This window comes from Perca flavescens, chromosome 13, assembly GCF_004354835.1.
Source record: "Perca flavescens isolate YP-PL-M2 chromosome 13, PFLA_1.0, whole genome shotgun sequence".
Classification (NCBI taxonomy): Eukaryota; Metazoa; Chordata; class Actinopteri; order Perciformes; family Percidae; genus Perca; species Perca flavescens.
This window is the reverse complement of record NC_041343.1, coordinates 18,851,888-18,873,709: the sequence shown is the minus strand read 5'-3', so window position 1 is coordinate 18,873,709 and position 21,822 is coordinate 18,851,888. Positions and strand designations below refer to the sequence as shown.

At 41.2% G+C, this 21,822-nt stretch overlaps 1 protein-coding gene across 6 annotated transcripts; it reads right to left on the bottom strand.

Moving 5' to 3' along the window:
- Nucleotides 1–1,272: 1,272 nt before the first annotated feature.
- taok1b (TAO kinase 1b) lies at nucleotides 1,273–21,148 on the bottom strand. Of its 6 annotated transcripts, none has more exons than XM_028595076.1 (21): nucleotides 20,585–21,148; nucleotides 12,334–12,593; nucleotides 11,097–11,168; nucleotides 10,403–10,504; nucleotides 10,252–10,297; nucleotides 9,995–10,091; nucleotides 9,682–9,795; nucleotides 9,116–9,207; nucleotides 8,617–8,710; nucleotides 8,319–8,400; nucleotides 7,099–7,443; nucleotides 6,726–6,932; nucleotides 6,113–6,247; nucleotides 5,565–5,801; nucleotides 5,326–5,454; nucleotides 4,337–4,420; nucleotides 4,092–4,211; nucleotides 3,746–3,985; nucleotides 3,397–3,609; nucleotides 2,810–2,992; nucleotides 1,273–2,350 (listed from the first exon to the last, which is right to left on the bottom strand). In XM_028595076.1, exons 2-21 carry the CDS (start codon nucleotides 12,463–12,465, stop codon nucleotides 1,856–1,858), a joined length of 3,219 nt encoding a protein of 1,072 aa, XP_028450877.1. In that variant the 5' UTR covers nucleotides 12,466–12,593; nucleotides 20,585–21,148; the 3' UTR covers nucleotides 1,273–1,855. The 6 variants fall into 6 exon arrangements, with proteins under 6 accessions (XP_028450877.1, XP_028450883.1, XP_028450878.1 ...); XM_028595082.1 differs by having other exon boundaries at nucleotides 7,276–7,443; XM_028595077.1 differs by lacking the exon at nucleotides 20,585–21,148 and adding an exon at nucleotides 19,817–20,076.
- Nucleotides 21,149–21,822: the final 674 nt, after the last annotated feature.

The following is a 21,822-nucleotide window of genomic DNA, read 5'->3' as shown; positions in this document are numbered from 1 at the left end:
AGCATCACCGCCCATCCACCCAACGAGACATTCAGCAGTCACCAACCAGCAGAGGGCTAGTAAAGCTCCTCATTTATTCTCCCTTTCATTCACTGTAACTATTTTTTTTCATTAAAAACACACAGGGACATTTTTAGGCAACTAAGATGGATTTGTTGAGCCAACACAAATGCTGCTGAGTGTGTTGCTCATTTGTAGCCAACTCAACAAATGACTTCGGAGTATGTTATTTTTCTTCTTTTTTTAAGCACCTTTATGTCCCAATCCCATTTTCACAAAATGTACCCATGTACATGCATCCATCAACCAAGAGGGCAAAGGGACATACTGTTTCACTGGGGAATAAACATTCTATAACTACTGTATGCATATATATATGTGTGTGTGTGTGTGTGTGTGTGTGTGTGTGTGTGTGTAAAACTGATAATTGTTTAGTGTGGGTGAAGGCCTGTGCCAAAGTGCAAGTCATTGTTAATCACGACACCCTGTGGTGAAGCTCTGCTCGAATGTTCTTGAGGTAGACCAACAGGCATGGTTCTATTTGTCAGATAAAGTTTTTTTACTGCGTCGTGCATCGCTTTCATGGACCAACACAGGGCCAGATTAGACCAGAAAATTACTGCAAACTATTTAGGAGTGAACATTAGTTTTGATACTATTCAAGTGGAGGTTAGAGGCTGCTGAAAACCCATCCCTGTTATGACGGCTGTGGACTAATAAGGCTACAGTATCCCTCAGACTGGCTGTCCACTGGGCAGGCGTGAGTAAAGAGTGGGCAGAGGTCTGTGGAAACCCATGAGCCGAGCCAATGAGGATGCGCAAGAAATGACTCCCTTCTCTCCTTCCATCCAGCAACACATGCATCTAACTTGGCCACATAGTATTACCTGAATTTCCACTGACATCACTCGCACAGTCTCATTAAATACATAACAGTGTGTTGGCATGGATCTGACTGTGCACCCTTAACTTTGGCATCTTTGCAGCCCTACTTACAGTACACAAAAACTCCTAACTACTCATATCAGTAAAACATTGCATAAGGTGATTTCACTGGTTAGATGTGCTCTCTGGTGGAGAATAACCCTCTCAGTTAAGTCACTTAGGCTGAAATGAAAGATTGCATACTTTTTGCCATTCGTGACACTTTGGACGTCCCTGTGCTACTACTATAAAATCAGAGATACCCACTGGTACTCACTCACAACAACCTTTGCCCTTTTTTCATGATCCTTCTAGACCTGTCCCAATGTGTTCTGAAACTGTCTGTTCTTTAATCTTAAGTCATACCCCTACATTACCACCTGCCTTCTCATTCGTCAATAACTGCACATAAACAACAATCTCATTACACTTTCTATCAGTAATATATCTGTGCTTAAATCTTGAACTGTGAGTGATTTGAGGTAAAAAAAAAAAAAATTTTTAAATGTGATTCTAAAAATTGCACACTGGATGCAAATTTTCCCACAATGCACCGTATTGTGAAAGCATCACATTTATGGCAACAGAGACTAACATGGCAAAACACATTAAATAGCACTAAAGGCTAAAGTAAAAATGACACTATTGCACTGTGGCTTTCTGTATATGGCCCTCAGCCATCTTGGATGAGTCTCAAGACTTCTGGGTTTCCACAGACTGCTGCTAGCAGTACATTGATGTAAGAGAGCAGTGGTGATGGAGAGATACTGGGCTGAGGTAAACCCAGTCTTAGCACTGTGCAGTGTGTGTCAGACGCACTGTGGGAAATAAGTGTATGTGTGGTGCATGCATGGTGCGTGTCTGTGTAGTGTCACCTCGGTGCACAAGAATTTGACTTTAAGACAATTATCGTGTTATGTGTGTGTGTGTTCTAGGTGTATGACAGGTGGGATCCGTTGGAGATCTGAGAGGTGATGCTGGCGCTCCTGCTCATGCCCTGTTCATTTCTCCCCCCCGATGACGTCCTCCTCATAGCCTGAGGACTGTTCCTCACCCCTCCTGCGCCTCCCGCGCTACCCCTCTGATTCCCTCCTCCAGGGTGGTGGAGGCTCCAGGGTGGCGGGCCCCCAGCCAGCATGGGGTGACCCCAGGGCTGCTGTGAGCTGGAGCCCCCCTGGTGGTGATGACTATGGTGGGCGCCTCCTCCACCAGGCCAGTGGCCTCCACCCTGAGCCCCCTGGCCACCTCCACCTCCTCCCCCCCAGCCTCCCTGGGAATCGGCAGCCAGGTTTGTGAGCACCATGTTGCTGAAGCCCAGTCGCATTGACTCAGAGTCAAAAGCCTCGATCTCTCGGGCCTGCCGTTCCAGCAGTGAGCGGATTCGCTCCAGGCGCTCGTTCTGCAGCGCAAGCATTTCCTCCTCAATCTGCGGAGAAAAACATAGTGAACACATGAGTTCAAAATACATTCTAAGTGATAAGCGCACAAATCAATGTCTGTCATTTGTCTGCTTTAAAAAGAATCGATTAAAAAGTCCTTGTTTGAACGAACAGAAATGAATCACTCAACTACAGTCTACATATTATATTGGGAAATAGAAGAATAACCCCCAGAATAAAAATCTACAATAAAATGATGTGCAACCGCTCTTAAAACACGAATAAAAAAACCATACAGCCCACGAAAGGGGAAATTACGTAGGAAGGGTTGAATGGCCTTTAACTTAAAGACACAATGCATGAGACACAGTATATGAATGTCAACAAAAGGGTAGTCCCATTACCAATATTCAAAACACAGATTTAGTGTCTACTGTCACTCCCAAATGTACTGACACACATCCTGACACTAGACATCACTAGACAAAGTCCAGGGCCTTTCTTACTTTCTGCTCCAGCAGAGCCCTCCGCAGAGAGACCCTCTGCTCCAGCTCCCTCCTCTCCTTGTCGTGCTGAGCGTCTGTTTGCATCTTGATCTTGCTCTGGTAGGCGTTGAGCAGCTCCAGCTCCTGCTGCAGCTGCATCCTTAAAACCTGACATTCCCCCTCTTGAGCCTCATCTAACCGCAGCTGAGGGCAGGCAAGTGAAAGAAAAAGAAAGTCATAAAGAGAGAAATATCCAGATATATAGCTACATCTCTCTTTGTAAGCACCATAGTGTTTGTTTTTGGCCCAATGTCAGTGACATACAGTTACTTACAGGAAGCCATAAATACTAATATAATAACTTTGCTAATTTAAATATTTTTTAGCTTATGTTGTTATAAGAGGGTTGTGTAGAAAAACATATCCAAGTTCCTTAATGCGAGGTATTGACAATGTACATTTTGGTTTCTTGTATTGTATCGGTACTGAGATTTTTTTAAACGATGACCGGCCCTAATCAATGGTGAGTTTAAAACTACATCAGAAAATGAGTTAATTTTTGTATTTTTTTTACCTATACTCTATAGGCCTTCTCTTTAGGTACTCACAGCCTGTGTAGAGAGCATTTCATTAATGGAGTGGTCGTACTGCTCGGCCAGGATGGCCAGCTTCCTGGTCTGCTCCTCCTTCAGCCTCTTGAGCACGGCCTTGTGATCAGCCTTGGGCGTGGTCTCCAGCAGATGGTTCCTGAGGGCCTTGTACTGCCTGGTCTGGGTTTTACAAGTCTCCTGGAACTGCTTTTTAATCTGAAGCTCCTTAGACTGAAGAAGACAGAAAGAATATAAAAGAAGTTGAGTGAGGGAGCTTGACTGCTGCAAGTGTTGTGTAAGTGAATCTGTATAGCGGGGTACGTTACAGAACTGCATCCAAGAAAAAAACTCCCATGAGTCTACGAACCTTTAGGCTCTTGGGTTGCTGTCGGACCTCCATGACATGCTTGCGCCTCAGCTCCCTCTCCCTTCTCTTATTGTATTCCAGCTGGTTGGTGAGCTCGGTCTGGTGCTGGGTCCGGATCAGCTCTGCCCGCGCCCTCTGGATCGTCCCTAGATGCCTGAACTCCAGCTCCTGCATCGACTCGTGATGTCTGAGCAGCATGGCGTGCTCCAGGTCCTTCTGTGTCTGCCGTTTGTTCAGCTCCTGAAAAAGAGGAGAGAATGCTGGGTGACAGCGGTCAAACAACTAAAATCAATCAAAAACATAAAAGTGGGTGGAGGTGGCTGGCTCTCTCTGTGTGACTAAGTACCTCTCTAGCAAGATCCTGCTCCACATTGTGTCTGGCGATGAGGATCCTACGTTTGAACCGCCGACACTCTAGCTCCAGGTACTGCCTCTGTCTCCTCAGCAGGTTGGCCTCCTCCTCCGCCTGGGAATCAAGTTCTGTTAACATCACAGATTCTACAGACTGTGTGAATTCACTGCTCGGCCTGTGTAAAAGCATAATTTGGTCTTGGGCTTGCCAAGTGTACATATTGTCTGAGAGTTCCGGACCTGGAAGTGCTGGATGTTCTCTTTCTGCTTGGACAGCCACTCCTGCTTCTCTTTCTTAGGAGTCGACTGGTTCTCGCTCAGTTCCTGCCACACAGGTGTTAATTTAGTTTTCTTTCAGTATGTCAGAGCATTGGCATTCCTGGGATTTATGGATATTACAGTTTGTCAGCATGGGATGAGCACTCACAAATTTTCTTCTTGCATTTTGCTGTTATTCAATTAATAGCAACTGTACAATCAAAACACACAGATTATTCAAGCTCTGCCTTTTTCAGTGTATGCCAGATCAATATATATATATTTTTTAATTATAATGATTATTATTATTATTATTATTATTATTATTATTATAGGACAAGAGCTGAAAAAATTAGTCAATTAATTGATTAATCAATCAACAGCAAATTAATCAGTAACTAATTTGATAACTAATTCATTGTTTAAATAATTTTTCATGCAAAAATGCAAGAAGTATCTGGTTCCAGCCACTCAGTTGTGAAGATTTACTGCTTTTCTTTGTCTTATGTGATAACAAACTGTATATCTTTGGGTTTTGGACTGAAAAAACAAAACATCTGAAGACATAACCCTGGGCTTTAAAAAAAAAAACTGTGATGGGTATCTTCCCAATTTTCTATACATATTGTAGACTAAAATCATCAATTAATCAAAAAAATAACCAGCAGCCCTAATAGTGACGCCCAACTCTGCCCACCCATTGTCAATCGGGTCCAGCACATTCACATCATATTGAAATAAACAATCCTAACCAAAAAACATCACAACACCATTAAAATAAAATAAAAGAACAATTATATAGATATACATGTATAGTACATATAGCAGAGCTAGTTCCATTTACATACCACACCACATACCTAAAGGAGTCCAAGTGTATACTTCATTATGTATGTTTAGTTGATTTGGGTAAATCATAGACAAAATCATCATAGGTTGTGGTGGAGATGTGTGCGGTTCAAGTGTGTTACCTCTTTGAGCTGCTCCTTGCGAAGTTTATACTCCCGCTTCTGTGACTCCAGGAAGCTGCTGAGCTCCTTCTTTTGCTGCACCTGGATGTGCTGCTGGAACTTCTTCTCATCATTGGTAAACGTCTTAAGCTACACCAAAACACAAATATTGATTAGGAGACAAGAAAGAGCTTGCTATATATAAATAGTTGAATTGCACAGTATCAGTAGGCCAATGGAGTTTTCCTTTTTCTGCATACGTCTTTGTCCAGGGCCGCCTGGTGTTTTTTGAGCAGCTTCTCCATTTCCTGGGTGAAGTTGTTCCTCTGACTCTCCAGCTCTTTGTCCAGCCTCAGCCTGTGGTCATCCATCTCCCCTTTCAGCTTGTTCTCCAGGGCCATCAGGTGCTTCTGATGTTGCCGTCTCATGCGTTTGTATCCTGACATCTGCTCCCGCAGCTCCGAGTCCTGCTCGTGTTCCTGCATCTCACGGGTCACCTGCAAGATGTGGACGCAGGAGCGAATCAGCACAGTCCATTTAGATTTATATTATTTGAAAAATGTGATGAAATATAGAAATTTGGCTTGGTGTTTGTGCAGAGGGATAAAGACATCTTACTCAAACGTGTAGGTATAACAGCAATGTTGAAAGACTTAGTAGATGTATGTAATGTAGAACATTTCAAATTATTTCACAGACATTTTGTCAATCATCAAGCATTAAATAGCTGGCCCTTTCTGGTATACATCCACTAATAAATTGAATTAGTAAGTGAGCTGCATGAAGGAGTAAACAAGTGTTCTCTCACGAGTGACGCTGTGCGTATGGTGGCAAAGTGCTCTCTGTTGCGGTAGTGCTTCCTCGGGGGCTGAGCTGGTGTTGGCTGGGGCTCAGAGGGTTCATTGCGGGCTGCCTGCTCCCCAGAGAAACTCTCCTCTTCTTCCTGGAGACATAAGGCAGCAGGATTAACATATTATATTGTTACGGTATTTAACATAGACAAAAGGAAGCATTGGGGGCATGGGATGGTTTGGGATAAGGGGAGAAACAGATCAAGATAGAACAAAGGAGAATCAGAAACAACTTTGTATGCCAAGTTTTGGGACTTGCACGAGTCAGAATGGTTTTGGTCACACTTCAAAACCACGTGATCCTATATTTCCCACACCTCAATAGCATCTTTCATTAGACATTCCCTGAATTGTATACATTATATCCATGTCTAAAATTTGACATTGTCTATTTGCAATACAGGGTTTCGGTTATAAATTGATACCACTTGACTAATTTTCTCAGACTATACAAAGCCCCACCAGAGCAACGGACATGTGTAAAATCGGTGAAGTACCCCTTTAATCGATAATGAAAATAATGCACTACATCCTTCCTCTAAAGCTGTGTGTCGGTGTCACTTTACCCACCGGTTTGAGGTGTATGACGGAGCTGTTGGACATGACGGTGTGGTCTCCCTCCATCAGTTCCAGTTCGCTGCGGCTGTCCTGAGCCGCTTCGTTCAGACTGTTGACAGAGCTGCTCTGGGAGCTGGCGCTGATGGACATGCTGGGAATGGACTGATTACTGCCGACACTGTTCACCGTTCCTGTCCGACCTCCGCCCGGCTCCAGCTCCTGGAGACAGAGCGGAAAGGAACTCTTCTTGTTGAGCACTCCTGGCCCCAGACGGCACATTTACATGCCTCCCTCCCCCCCGCCCCCTTCACTCGCTTGCATGAGCGAGCAACTGCCACCGCCTGTTGCTGATTGGCTGGAATAGTGTTTTGTGGCTCTTGCTCACCTTTCTGTTTGTTTTCCATTTACAGAGCCAGGGCTGTGTAGGAACACTGGATTCTTTTTCAGCGCACACAGAAAATAGAGAGCTAGGTGACCGTGAGAAAACATACACTGAATTTGACAGAAAGTGTAGTGGTTTAACATCGCTTACTACACCTTTAATATACAAACATCCACACACCTCGTCTCCATCCTGGGCTTCTGCTGTGGGTCCGTTGTGGGCCTCCTGAAGGAGGATCTTCTTCATCTTCCGGTACTGCAGGTTGTCAAGCTCCCGCACTGCATCCTTGGTCCTCTGAATAAGATCCATCAGCACGGAGTCCGGACGTTCACGCTGCAGAAACGCATGCTGGAGGGAAGGGTGAAGAAAACAAACCAAAATGACTGAGAGTTTATGGAGTAGATCAACGTGTGAAGTTGTTTTTGTGCCATAAATTGCACAAATGTAAAATATTCAATATCCCAAGAAGGAACCCTCCCAGTTAGCTCAGAGTGCTGAATTGGCTATTAGTTTCAGTATTCTGGTCAGAGCACTATATTTAATGAGGCGGTGGATGGTTTTGCACTGAAACAACAGAAAGAAAGGCCTGTATTAGGTAAGACAGCACAACTCACATTGTGCCTAGTGTTTATAGCGGTTTATTTTACATTGCTAACATTTGTTAGGCTCTATGATCAATGCAAACAGTGTAGTAGAGTGGATCATGCAGATAATGGCCAGTTGTCAATATTAACAAAGATATAAGAATAAAATCCGAGCTGACAAAAACAGGATTTTTAGAATGATTAGCAGGCACTTTGCTAGAAGTTAAAGTTGGGCCAGAAGTCCAATTAAAGAAGATCACAGTGAGAAGCGGTTAAAAGAACAATCTAACACTTTTGGAACTTGACATTTAAAAAAGGAAGAGACAGTGTGCAGTGCTTCTATACCCCAAGGACAACTTCCATTAGCATTAGTGGACTACGTGACAGCTGCTCAGTTACTTAACAATGGATGCAGAAGTCACATTAATAATAATTACATCTGTGTTCTTTCTACAAAACCGAACCCTGTGTGTACTGTCTGTACATGTTCTTTGTGTGTGTGTGTGTGTGTGTGTGTGTGTGTGTGCAGAAATAGAGGATTAGTTAATCAGAACAGAGCCCAAACATCAGAGAGAGATTCACACTGACTCTGCTCTCTGTTTCTGTGTCATAGTGTCCAGTATGTGTGCGCACACTTACACCCAGCATATCGTCAGAGTGTGGTCTGTCCTGGGGGATTTTCTGAAGGCAAGAATCAATAAAATTTCTAAAGTAATCCGTCCTGAAACAAAGATAACAAGACAAAGGGTCAGACACTCATACCGCCTTTAACAAAAGTAAACCTCATCATTTTAGAAACGTACAACTTACATGTATGTGCCCATGCTCATATATATATGTATGTATGTATGTATGTATGTATGTATGTATGTATGTGTGTGTGTGTGTGTGTGTGTGTGTGTGTGAGTGAAGGGGGGGGGGGGGGGTCGCATCTCACCATTCACTGGATTGCAGTGTGGGGCTCTCATTCTGCGCTATGTGGTATAAGGCACTCATTGCATTCATGTTAAACAAGGGAGGCTTCCTCTCCGCTGGAACAGAAATGACAGTCAGTATGTATTCCTTCTTCGGTTTATTAACATATCTAAAGTTTCAGATGAAAATGTTTTGCCTTTCTTTAACTGATCATAACTGAAAATATTGGACTGTTTTACTGCGGAGTTCATAAACATTACTGGTTTAACCAAATCTTATATCAAACAAATCTTAGTCAGACAACATTACGTAAGTAGATGTACAGTAGTTACTGGTGTTAGTCCTTGTGTTCAAAGACCTGTCAATCAATAGCAAATTCTGCATTTAGAATGGTAGGCCATGATTTGTTTACATCTGGATAACATATTGTGTATTTAAGTATACATTCATTTTTATAGGAAAATATTCTTTCTACTGCAGTTCCATTTTAAAAGATAAAATACAGACATACTGTCACCTACCTAATTCTATACAGGTGATCCCTAAGGACCAGATATCCACCTTCCCATCATACTGGCCCTCGTCCATAGCTAGAATGACCTCCGGGGCCATCCTGGATAAAGGGAAGAGAAAGATAAGTGAAAGTGAAAGTCCTTTTAAAAAAAGAGAGAGAAGACTTTCAAAGATACTCAGTGACACTTCCGTCTTTATGTGGAAAAAAAGAAGACAGTACCTTTGTTTTAATATTAATCTGCAAACTAAAACACATTGTCACTTTGTTGGAATTAAATAATGATGTTATTCATGAGTCGTCTAAGTTATTTCTCTACGGCATAAATAACACCAAAAAAGCATAACATTCTGTAAATAGAGTATATAAACCTGAAGATGATGTCTCCATCCTGAGCATACATTGCCCTCAACAATCACAGCAGCAGAGCATTTGAATACATCAGCAGGATGTCATTTCATGAGCCAATGCTTCTTTAAGCCGACACTCAATAAAAGACTGTTCATTATGTCAACATTTTGGTCAGCTCAACATTTAATATATAAAATACTTTCATTTCTTTCAGTTTTCACTTACCAATATGGCGTTCCCACAAAGGAGTTGGCAGGTGAGGCAATGGAGGCAGAGCCAAAGTCTGCCAGTTTGACCAGCCCAGGCTCAGTCAGCAGAATGTTACCTGCCTTCACATCCCTGAGTGAGTGAGTGAGTGAGAGAGAGAGAGAGAGAGAGAGAGAGAGAGAGAGAGAGAGAGAGAGAGAGAGAGAGAGAGAGAGAGAGAGAGAGAGAGAGAGAGAGAGAGAGAGAGACGTGTGAGAGAGCAGGGGGAAACAGTGTTTACAGAAGCTTCTTAATAACCAATAAACCAATATGTCATATAAAAATCATTCACCTGTGGATCATATTGTGGGAATGAAGGTAGGCCAGCCCTTGCAGAGCACCATGTGTAATGGCAGCAATCTCTACTTCTTGTAAAGGTTTTTTATGAACTGAAGGAGGAAAAACAGTTTGAGCAGTAATCAACACCAGCTGATGAACACACATCAATGTCCAGGTTTCTTTTCTGTGAGCTCATGTAGCCAGTCCTACATCTCATCTCTTGTGGAAGGGTCAAATTTGTTCACAAAAAAACATGCAACACCTGCTCACCTTCTAGCAGATCGGAGGCTGAGCCGAGACAGTACTCCATCACCAGCTGGAAACAAGAGATAAAGTCAAGAATAGCAATGTATAGATACCCTTACACATTGTATAATGAGATCATGTTCCAGTTGTAAATTGTTGTTAACAGGTGACTTACCCATGCTGTGTGCTCACGGAGGTAACAACCTTTGTATTCTATACTGTTGGGGTGCCGGATCCTCTGGAGAAACTTTACCTCCTTTATAATATCCTGCCATTTCTGTCGGAGGAAAGAAGGGAAACAAAACAGGCAATGCATTGCTTGGATTTATGCATTGGAGGTGACTGCATATGTGTGTGCGCAGAAGATTGTCTTTTAGTGGAAATAGGTGTATGGTGGTTCTCTCACAGATTATGTGTAATCTCATTATAGCTAATCTGAAATCATGAGCAGAGTGAACTGTACCTGGGACAGTGAAAGCATACACACACACACACACACACACACACACACACACACACACACACACACACACACACACACACACACACACACACACACACACACACACACACACACACACACACACACACACACACACACACACACACACACACACACACACACGGGTGACCTTTCACTATTTGACATGAATATTCATTGATGATATCAGCACAACATTCGTTATATAAAAGATAAATGTCAAGATCTTGTACTGTCAGAAACACACAAAAAAACGATGCGAGGTGTATGGTCATGGTTTGATACATTTACAAACTAAAATATAAATAATTTGTTAATGTTCAAAGTAAAATACTTCCCATTCTGTGTGAAAATGTTTATGGTTAAGGTTTGAACTATCTCATCTCACCTCATTAGACTGTTTGCCATTGTAGGACATCTTTTTAATTGCCACCACCTCATTTGTGCGTACATCCCGTGCCTGGGAAACACAAAGTTCACTGTCAGTACACATTTCAACCATAACATACAGTACATCTAATTCTCTGTACATTTTCTCTCATCGAGGATGTGGTTTTTCAAGACCTCTTGTACGTTTTTAAACCACACTGTGTGTAGTGTTCAAGAACAAAAAGTCAGATCAGAAAGCTAGGGTGAGTCATATCACTCCACTGTACCTTTGTGTTATTAAACTCCAACATGAGGTGGTAAAAATAACTTACAGTTAGTAAGTGTTAGACAAACTCTGGCAAATTGTAAGTAGGGCTAAACAATTAATCAACATATTATCAAAATTGCTATACAGCCTACTACAATTCTTAAATCACAAGAGTGTTGAAGGTGAAATGATTGTCGAAATCCCATTTTAAATTCAATACTGTCGAGCTGCAGAGATGTCCTGGCTTACACATCATATTCTACAGACTTAAGAAAACATCTTTGTTTCCTCACAAAGAAATCACACCACAACAATTTGAATATGTTTTTCAATGAAAATGAAAATAATCATTCCCTCCAATATCGCAATTGCAATATCAGTCAAAATAATCACAACTTCGCTGTGGGAGCGGAGGAGATTGAGTCACTTAGTTACCCTGCTTGCTTTTCATGGTTGTAAACAGAACTTTTGGCCCCAATTAAATGGCCCCCCGCCCCCCACCCCCCATTGTAGCACTCCACAGACAGAAGGGAAACGAAAGGGGAGTGAGGGGACAGTCAACGACAGTGCTGCAAGCCGCAATAGCTGTTTCTAAGCTCCTCCCCCTGCTGATTTTGATAGATAACTGTTTATAAATTGTAATTCTTCATCTATCGTAATATGTTCTTATGTTAGTGCTCTGATTAATAAATGTATTTCAAAATAGGCCATAGGCCATATATCATGATTTCTTGGAATAATATAGCCCGAATGGAATGATCCTGTTTCATAATCACATTTTCCGCCACTGCGACAATTCGCGTTTTAGATTAGCAGTCAGAATGAGGCTTCTTAGATCAAGTTTTCAAATAGTCGACTTTTCAGAGTCACCCCTAATATACTGAATAAAGTTTTCCTGTATTATCATATCCCTGATTAACATCTATAATAAATCTATAAATTACATTTCTCTTTTTTATGAGTCAGCGTGAAGATGTAGTTGCCTTACAAAGTAAACAGCGCCAAAGCTGCCATGGCCAATCTCTCGGAGGTCAGAGAAAAGCTTTTCTGGGTCTTCTTTGAAGAAAAGCTCAGCCACATCCGGATCCTTCAGGCTCCCTGCCCTTACAGAGGAGGGCATCCTGGGTTAATGTAGTCCCTTGTCACCCACGCAAAGGGGATGGGACTATCTGGGTGCTGAGCTACACCAAAGCAGCTGAAGATTCATCTGCAGTAATGGATGGGCCTAAGGAACCAGCACATGGGCACCTAGATGGACAGAAGCAGAGTCACAGAGACAGAGGTGTTAACTCCCTGATCGGACACAGCATGAAGACGAGTCTATTTGCACAGCTGATGCAAGTATAAATTATAGTGTGTTCTAGACCTACTCTATCTGTAAAGTGTCCTGGGATAACTCCATATAACATATGTTTGGCTGTGATTTGACACTATAAATAAAATAGAATTGAATAAAGATGCTAGTGAGAAAGGTAAATGGCCAAATTTTGAAAGAAGGAAATCTCATCTTGCGACACAAATCCAAATCTAAAACATGACGGACTCAAAGTCACATTTTATCAAACTCTGCTTTTCATCCATTCCAACCACAACACACAATAAAGACACTCTACAAAAGGAAACAAAAATAAAATGCTGTGATACATAGGCTGGAAAAAGGTGTTTCAGGAACTGACTGCAGGGCTCCAGAACAACTCTCTACATTGGCTGGACTGGAGCCAGCCGGTCATTTTTTACTTCAGTGATTTCATATGTTCATGCAAAAAATTTGGCCACATACAAACAACTAAAGACAGCACAACGTTTCTTCAGAAAGGTCAGAGGCTCCTGAAGTATCTTAAACCTGGTGATTTTAGCCACTAGTCACACCTTCAAGTGCTGACCCTAATATAATCTACTAATTGCAGTCATCACAAGTGCATCAGTTCAGATTGCTTCAGCAATTATTGCAGATCTGCAAGCTACTGGAATGACTGGGCAATGCAAATATCCCAGCTCAATGATCGATTTCATGTCCTCTGCTATGGAGGGGGCCTACAGTAATGGGGTTTGAGCTGCATTGAATGATCAATTAGAGGACCTTGAGTTACATTTTATTGTGTACGTTAAAATGGATGAAATTTTGGTCTAGCTAATTAATTTAACATGCATGTAAAGTTACGTATGTGTTCACATGCAAAGTTTTCTACCACATACTCATAATACTGAGTGTATGTATATGCATATATTGTATATTTTGTACCTTATACAGCAAATTCTCCAAACCTCTAAAGGTCTTTTCTTGGGATATACTGTAGAAACACACACAAACAAACAAAGAGACGGTTCTACTAATCGAGGGTTGTATTAGGCTTCATATAAATTAGCATGTCAATGCCCTATATACTGTATTGTATAGGTGACACTGCTATGATGTGCATGTGCTGTTTGTTTAATAGGTATTTAATTGTACTTGTTTTTGTCACATCAGCTTTTTTAAGTTACAATAATTACTAAAATAATTTCGAGGTTGTAGCTTTTACTGTGACTAATGCCGGTTATTTAACTAAGCTTGCAGACCCACATCATCCGTTGTTCTTTGAATTAACATTGCTTTAACATTTTGAGCAGGGATACATCATGCCCAGGATGAGGTAAAAGAAAAGAAACCAATTTGTCTCATGTGACATTATGGCTTGATGTCAAACATACCTTATGTGTATACATACACGTAAAGAGTGGAAAGGAAATGTACAAAAGCACTCACCTCTAGTTTGTACTTTTCCTATTCCCAAATGTTAACCACCAACATGGAATAAAAGAATTACTCCACCTATTTCAACCTCACCTACATGTCTTGCTTCGGACAGAAATTGGCAACAACCCCATCCACACCTTAACACCACACGTATGTCATTACAGAAACACTGAGTGGGAAAACTGATAGTTGCCTCATTCGGTTTATCTTTGGTTCTGCAGCACCGCTAGCCTAGCCTGGGAGCCTGCTGTACCAAAACTACACTGCTGGCTTAATGTCACAAGGTTTCTCCTGCTGAAAAGCTATCTAGCTGACTGAGAAGAAAAAAAACAAAAGTGAAACCAAGACACACAGCCCTCAAGGACAATAAATATCTTAGTGGAGAGAAGCTAAAAACTGCTGTTTGAAACAAGCTTTAGTAACACGAGCAGAGATCAAGTCTTTTTGAATTCTAGGGAATAGTCCTTCACTTTTTGATCTAATTCTGTCACAATGCTTGCAGCAAGATACGCATTGTAATACATATGTTTGGCTGCTAAATGTGTCCCAACTACACCAAACGTCGACTGTTTGGTTGAAAGAAGCCATATGAATCAAAGTTTAAACCTTACACTGAATATTCAGGTGTAAGGATGTTTCTCTTGTGCACAGTGACTTAAATCAAGCATGGCCTTATTCTGTAAAGACATGCCATCCAATCTGACTTAATGTTGGACAATGATTCAGTTTCTAACGGTCTTAAATAATGCACTAAGGACAAAAAGAGTGAAGCTAGGCAAATGTACTGCCTGTGTGCAAAAATCTCAACAGTGCAGACGAGACACAATAATGATACAATATTTTTAAATTACATTACAGATTCAAGCTATAAGGTAAACTTGACATTCAGTATATTAAAAGACAGACCCCTCTGTGTCTGTGTGAAAGGCAGAAAGGCTTAGAAGTAGTGTTGACAAAGTACTCTAAATGATTAATTTCCTAGCATAGACAAAACTGGCTGTCTCACCCCGCCCCAAATAAGCATAACATACTGACAAAGCATGAACATTAGCAGCAACAAAACAATGTTATAAATACTCTGCTGTCAAAGCTCTGTACTTTTAAAGAAAGACTTTTCCAACCTAACATGTGATTATACTTCCTCATGAATACGTGAATCAGCACACAATGATTTGGCATTTTACAATGTGAGACCACAAGCTAGGTTGCTAAAAAGCATACTATTATTTACCCGTATTAAGTGCTTATTTACATTGGGCAATATTAAGATAGCCATACACAGAATCATCCTTTAATTAAAATGAAATGTGATCACAATGGACACCTCCTTATAACAATGGTATGATTAATTAAAGCTGCACTCACTAAAACAAATAGTTCCATGTCCCACAAGGATTTTGCTAAGTTGCTATAAAGAAATTACCTCATTTCCATATAGTTTCTAGACTATTTTCTAATAGATGTGCTTTCTAAGTCATTGGTTTTTTAAGACAATGTTGGCCTGTCTTCACTATTTTTAACCAATACTAATTATAAATATTACATTTTTAGAGGTTTGAATGAGTTATGCTTGTATAAACAATCCACTGGTAGCTCAGTGGACTGGAGTGTGTCCAGCCCATTACCTGTGTAGCATTAAATGGTCATGCTCTAAGACATGGATGACTTACTAATGAACAAGAAAACTGTATTTAAGAGCATCTTGGTTCCTGTGGCAGGGTTGGATCAGTGGTAGAGCAGGAGCACATGTACTGAGAAGTTTATGCCTCGACACAGAGGTCCAGGGTTCGAATCCGACCTGTGACAATTTCCTGCATGTCTTCCCCCTCTTTCTCACCTAGCTGTCCTGTCAAAAATTAAGGGTGGAAAAGCCCAAAAAATAATCTTAGTTCCTTAATTACATTGCCTGATGAAACAAGATAATTCAATGGGACAAAGGGAGGGAGGCATAACTTAAAAGCATAACCAATTGGAAAAAAATCAGAAAGGGAAAGGACAGTTTTTCTTGATGTTAAATTAGAAAGGTTGGAGTTGTTCAAATGTTGTGATGGTTTTATTGGCTGGTAATAGTAAGATAACATTGTAAAGTAAAAGAACATATATTACTTATACACTCCCTGGCCACTTTATTATGTATGGGAAAGGGGAAGGTCACGAGCACTTCATTCTTTTGCTCTATGGACTGTGTGCATTTCTAAAAGACTAGAAAATACAGTGTGTAGCACGCAATGAAAATGCACAGAAAGTTGTTTTGCTTTACTGCTCAAGAAAATGGATTCTCTTTGTGTATTATGTGAATTGATTTCCTCTGCACTGTAAAATCACCAAGAAGCCTAATGAAGAGACAGCCAATACACCAAGCTGAGTAACAAAGGGTGTCAAAGAGAGGAAAAGAGAGAGAGTGTGCACGCGGGAGAGAGAGAGAATGGAGAGGGATGATAAATAATCAAATACGTTATTGATCGCCATTGTGAAATTCTCTTAGCTGCACAGGGTCAGTTACAGAGGAGCAACCCTGGAGCAATCCTGCTGTCTGCTGATTTATCAAAATGCAGATAAAAGATGTACAAAAGATGTTCAAGATATGAAAGATAAAGAAAAGAATACAAAGGAAAAGCTGTTTAAAACACAGTGTAAGATATCCATCCATCACAGTTCCTTTACATTTTTTTTGCTGTTTAAAATCCAAACAAAACAGTTACTATCATTAATCCATCTCCAAAGTAACACTTTTTTGCTTAATAGCCAACTGTCCCGGGTTGTATTGTGACTAGCTACAATTACAGTTTTTAGTTTGAGTTATTTGGGCTGATTACGCCTTCTCTGTGCAGACATCTCCCTGACTCTCCTAAATTTGCTGCACCTGCTAAGGCGGGACAAATTGCACCGTTATGAGTATTTTAGGTACATGTAGTTGATCTCAGCAAAGCTTCAACCTTAAAAGTCAAGCTGAAAAGAAATTTAATCAACCAGAATAACTGATATCACCTCTGTGGGTGTGCAGGCCTTTCTACAGAACTGTGGAAACTCAGTAGTCATTTGGATTTTCTTCATTTCACACACACATGCACACCTCAACAGAAATATATGCGGCATATATTTTCATAGTCATACTTTTAAAATGTCCCTCAGCAAGATGCTAAATGCTGTATTTCTAAATAATTCAAAGTAGGAATGCAGTGAACGGGTGTATTTTATTAAATGGTCATGGTTTAGCCCAAATACTTAGACTTGTGTTGTAAAATTGTAACAATGCAACTTTATGAGAACAATATAGTTAAAATGTTCATAAGCCTAAAAATGGCAGCCAATATGCTGAGTTTAGATATTGAATTCCATAGAAGAGAGAAAAGATGGGTTAGATGCATCCTTACTTTAAAGATCAGCCAAATGCCTATTTAAAACAGCACTGCACAGCTGTTTGTTCCAAGACAATGTTACTTTCATGACCTACATTTGTGCTGTTGTTCAAATGGCTTACACACCATGTTTCTATCCCCCAAGATGAAGGGTGGGGTGTCCGTGCTCCTGCTCCCCAGACTGATTACAGATTGTGGCTTTCACTAAGTGGAGGAAGTGAACACTCTAGCTACCAAATGTTAACAACACATTCCGATTTGTGGTACTCTAAAGATGATGGTGACAGGGGAGAGGAGTGGAGTGACCAAACACTAAGAGGATTTGACCCATCCCGTTCCACTCACCAAGCTCCATTTACACTCTTCCTGTTGGCATAAATGACCCGAACATCAACACACACACACACACACACACACACACACACACACACACACACACACACACACACACACACACACACACACACACACACACACACACGGGTAAAAAAGAAGATAATCTCCCTGTCGCCCCTTCAACAACAAGACATACAGGCATTTAAACAACATTTATAAAGTCCTCTCAGTGGATGTCAGAGTAACTTGAGACAGAATCATAGACTGTTTAAAGTTCAAAATAATCTCTAAAAATGTGTAAAATTTGAGACTGAAGCTGATGAAGATCAAGTAATTGAAACGTCAATGTGCATGCTATAATTTCAGAAAATGGCAGACCCGGCAATAAAAAAAAGATCACAAAAAAGAAAAGAAAATGGCAGACCCGCAACTATTGTGGATATTAATTATTGTCTGTGTGTCCTCTAGGGCTGTGCAATTAATCATAATTTAAATTTTAAAGACAATGAGTAATTGTGTTAAATATTGACCAAAATAATTGGGATTATGATTTTGTTCATAATCGAGCAGCCCTACTATGCTCCTTGTTTTACTTCTTGCTCTCAGTCTGACTCATCAAATACGCAGTTATTGTTTTCCAACTGTTCAGCAGCCATCCTCAAAGACCTTGACCAGATGCCTAGGAATTCCTTTGAAGGAAGAGGACCATAACTTTATTATCTCTCTTTTTTTTTTTTTAATTGCCATGTAACTGAAGATGTCACTGTCAGTTGGGTTAGTCAACACAGCTAACACCTGAGGATCACTGTCAATTGATTAGCCATTAGTTTTGCCAACTAAAAACAATGTGATTAAATATAAAAGCACTGTAACATTACAATCAGTAAGCTAAAAAAGGGGGGGGGGCATACTATGCCTTTTATAACTACATTACACATTTCAAAACACACAAAAAAAAACATTATGATGGCAGTACTGCAGTGGGTCATATTATTGAAATGGCACTCGTTCTGCAGAGGCTGACTGCCACTGACTGACTTGGATCTAGACTTTAGCAAGCAGCGCTGGCTTTGCTTCAATGTCTAATCCCTTATTCCTGGGAGACACTTACATCCATTATGCAGTGTGCTCATATTCTGCACCCCCTGTTTTAACTCTGAACCACAAGAAACATAACTTTGCATCTATAGGCTTCTCATGCATTGAGATGTTTACAGTCAATAACCGCTGCATACTTTTCATCATCAGCTGGCAGCAAGTCCTTGAAAGTAAAGGAGAGTTGTTCCAGCCTTAGAATGCACTGTTGTTTTGACAAGCATGCAGGTGCATAAATAAACAATTGAAATGTGTGCAGATCAGGACATGTTATAAAGAACATAGGAAAACAGGGACAGGCAGCCTAGCACAAATACGTTATAACAGAGGACAAATCGTACCTGCCAGACTGCATTAATAACATGGACAGCTGTTCATCGCGGTCTAAAGACACGAACAAAGATAGGTGGACTAGTCATACTGCAGTGCTTATTGAACAATCACAGCCGGGGTATATGGAACATAAAACATAGAGCATGTGTAGGCTAGTTGTTTGGGTATCAGTCATCAAACCTGGACATCGCATTTGACAGATCACTCCAACAGAGCGCAACGTATCTTGGTTAGTTAACGTTAAATGGTCAACTTGATGTCACAACACTGACGTTATGCGTGATTTAACCATATTCAAAGTGTTATGGTAAATCGTTGTGTAGCGATTCCCTGTGTCATGCATAAATGAATCGGCGAAGTCACAGATAAGCCAAGCAGAAGAGTAGCTGGCTGAGTGATAGCCAGTGTTATGCAATAACAACACAGAAAACTGAGGAATGCGACTCACGTCAGTGCACAAAAAACCCATCAGCAGCAGATGGACGCAAGCTCTCCTCGTCGCTTACACAATCATACTCACAATGACTTGTCAGACTCTCCTGCTACTTGTAAACACAATGTTAGGACATGTACGTGCGACAGACAGAAAGGCTTGACCCAATGTCACCTACCGTCACACAGTTAGCTATTCAGACAGTATGTGACTCATCATGCTGTCCTTTACAGATAAGCAAACTTCCAAAACAGACACCTCCAACGCAGAGTTTCACTTAACGTACAGCCAGCACAGTGCACATAAACAAAAACGAGGGAGTGGCACGTACAGCTTGCAACGATAGTTGCATAAAGCGGATTAGCAAGCTAACGTAGCTAGCTAACGCTTCTTAGGCAAAGCAATCCGTTGCCATTATTTACACCAAACCACTCACAATTTAGCTCGCTAGCCCTGCTCCCCATACGTATTTTTTTCCTAGGATGGCGAAGGCATGCCCCGCCCTACTCTTCCTCTAATTGGCTTGTATTCGTTGCCTTCGTTGGTGGTTAGGTGGCAAGAGGAGTAGGATTGGTTAGGGTAAGCATGTCAAGGTAAGCCAATCAGAGGCAAAGTAAGGAAGAGTAGGGCGGGACATGCCTTCGCCATCCTGGAAAAAATATACTCGCTCCCTGTACATTGTATTTTTGCTGATGAGTTACACTGGCATTCAAAACAAACGCCTTTATGCTAACAAGGGATCTCTGAAGTTACCCAGTGCGGCAGACTAAAATCTGTCGATGCGACAGACCGTACAAATTGTGACAGAAACTTTTGCTTAACGTTAGCTAGCTAGCTGTCGAATAGCAATCAAGCCAGCGAGAATCTGAAATCCCCTGCATATTGGAGAACAAATCTAGCTACCCATCGTCAGTTAGCAGAAAGCTAAAGATAGCGACAAACTCACCCGGTTAAAATGAATCCACACAGGTTGCGAAGTGGTGTGTAAACGGCTGGTTAATCCAGTCGCAGAGTAACGTTAGCAAGCTAAGTGGCTGACGCTAAAAGACACGGCGACAGACGAGGCATTGCAGTCCAGAGAAATCAAAGTGTGAACTCGCTAGCTATAAATTAGCAATGCTAATCTAGCCGCACAATTGCACTGTCCAATATAGACGATCACACTGTCTATCTATATAGTTCACTTTAGCAATAACCGTTGTCTTTGTCACGTATACTGGTCGGCCGCAAGGATAATTTATACCACCGTGAAGCAAGCTGCTGTGGCTAACGACTGCCAAGCGTTAGCAGTCACAACGAAGTAGGCAGGCAAGCTACTGGCAAACTAGATAGCTGCTAACGTCAAAGTTTCTCTCTTCAATAGGCAGTTCCCCTAAAAATGGCGGCGAGGAGAATCACCTCCCTTCCATCGTGAAGGAATCAAGGAGAAAATTAATCGGAAAAAGCACAGAATCGGATGGGTACAAGAGTACATGTGTGACAGTTTTGGAGAGGCTTGTGGATGCTCTAGCTGTACACTACTAGGGTACACGTTTCCCCCAATCTCAGTTTGGTACTGCTGTGGCATCCAACAACTGCATCTGGATGGAGAGAGGCATCCACATGTGTCCTAGTGCATTTTATAGCAGGGGATAGCAATATCAACGATGGTCGGATCTCAATGTGTGTGGTCTGATGCACTTTCAGTCACTGAGCTCCTTAGCTACCTGATTAACAGTTTCAGTCTTAATCTGGTGTCACTGTCTACTATAAATAGCCCGTCGTTAATCAACAATGTGACAAACTTTTTTTATGTATCCAGGTCCTCTCAATATGTAAGGAATGGCTGTCCAGGGACCACGCTGCAGTTCATCAGTCCTTGAACGTAGTATGATGAGAAGAGTGGGTTTTGCATCAGAACACCATCATTTATTCTAGTAAACAATAATAGTGCGGACTAAACAATACAGTCTAGTTTTGTACTGAAATATAATTGCAAAACTATGATTATCCTCTGATGGACCTGTCAGTTTGCATTCTTTGAAACCTATGAAAGTGTGTGCTGTGTGCAATACCTTATAATCCATGACCTGGCGTGATATGACTTGGTATTACATGGTTTTATAATGATTAACACTAAAGTGGACAGAACATAAAACAATTTTTTTTTTGAGATTGGCAACTGCTCATTGATGTGCTACAGAT

What these genes read in the sequence shown, in the direction of transcription:
- taok1b (XM_028595076.1), bottom strand. Translation starts at nt 12,465, where the DNA reads ATGCCCTCCTCTGTAAGGGCAGGGAGCCTGAAGGATCCGGATGTGGCT. An exon ending in TTTGTGGGAACGCCATATTG is followed by an intron (nt 9,208 to 9,681) that starts GTAAGTGAAAAC and finishes CCCTTTATCCAG; the next exon opens with GATGGCCCCGGAGGTCATTC. An exon ending in ACACTGCAATCCAGTGAATG is followed by an intron (nt 8,401 to 8,616) that starts GTGAGATGCGAC and finishes TCTTTGTTTCAG; the next exon opens with GACGGATTACTTTAGAAATT.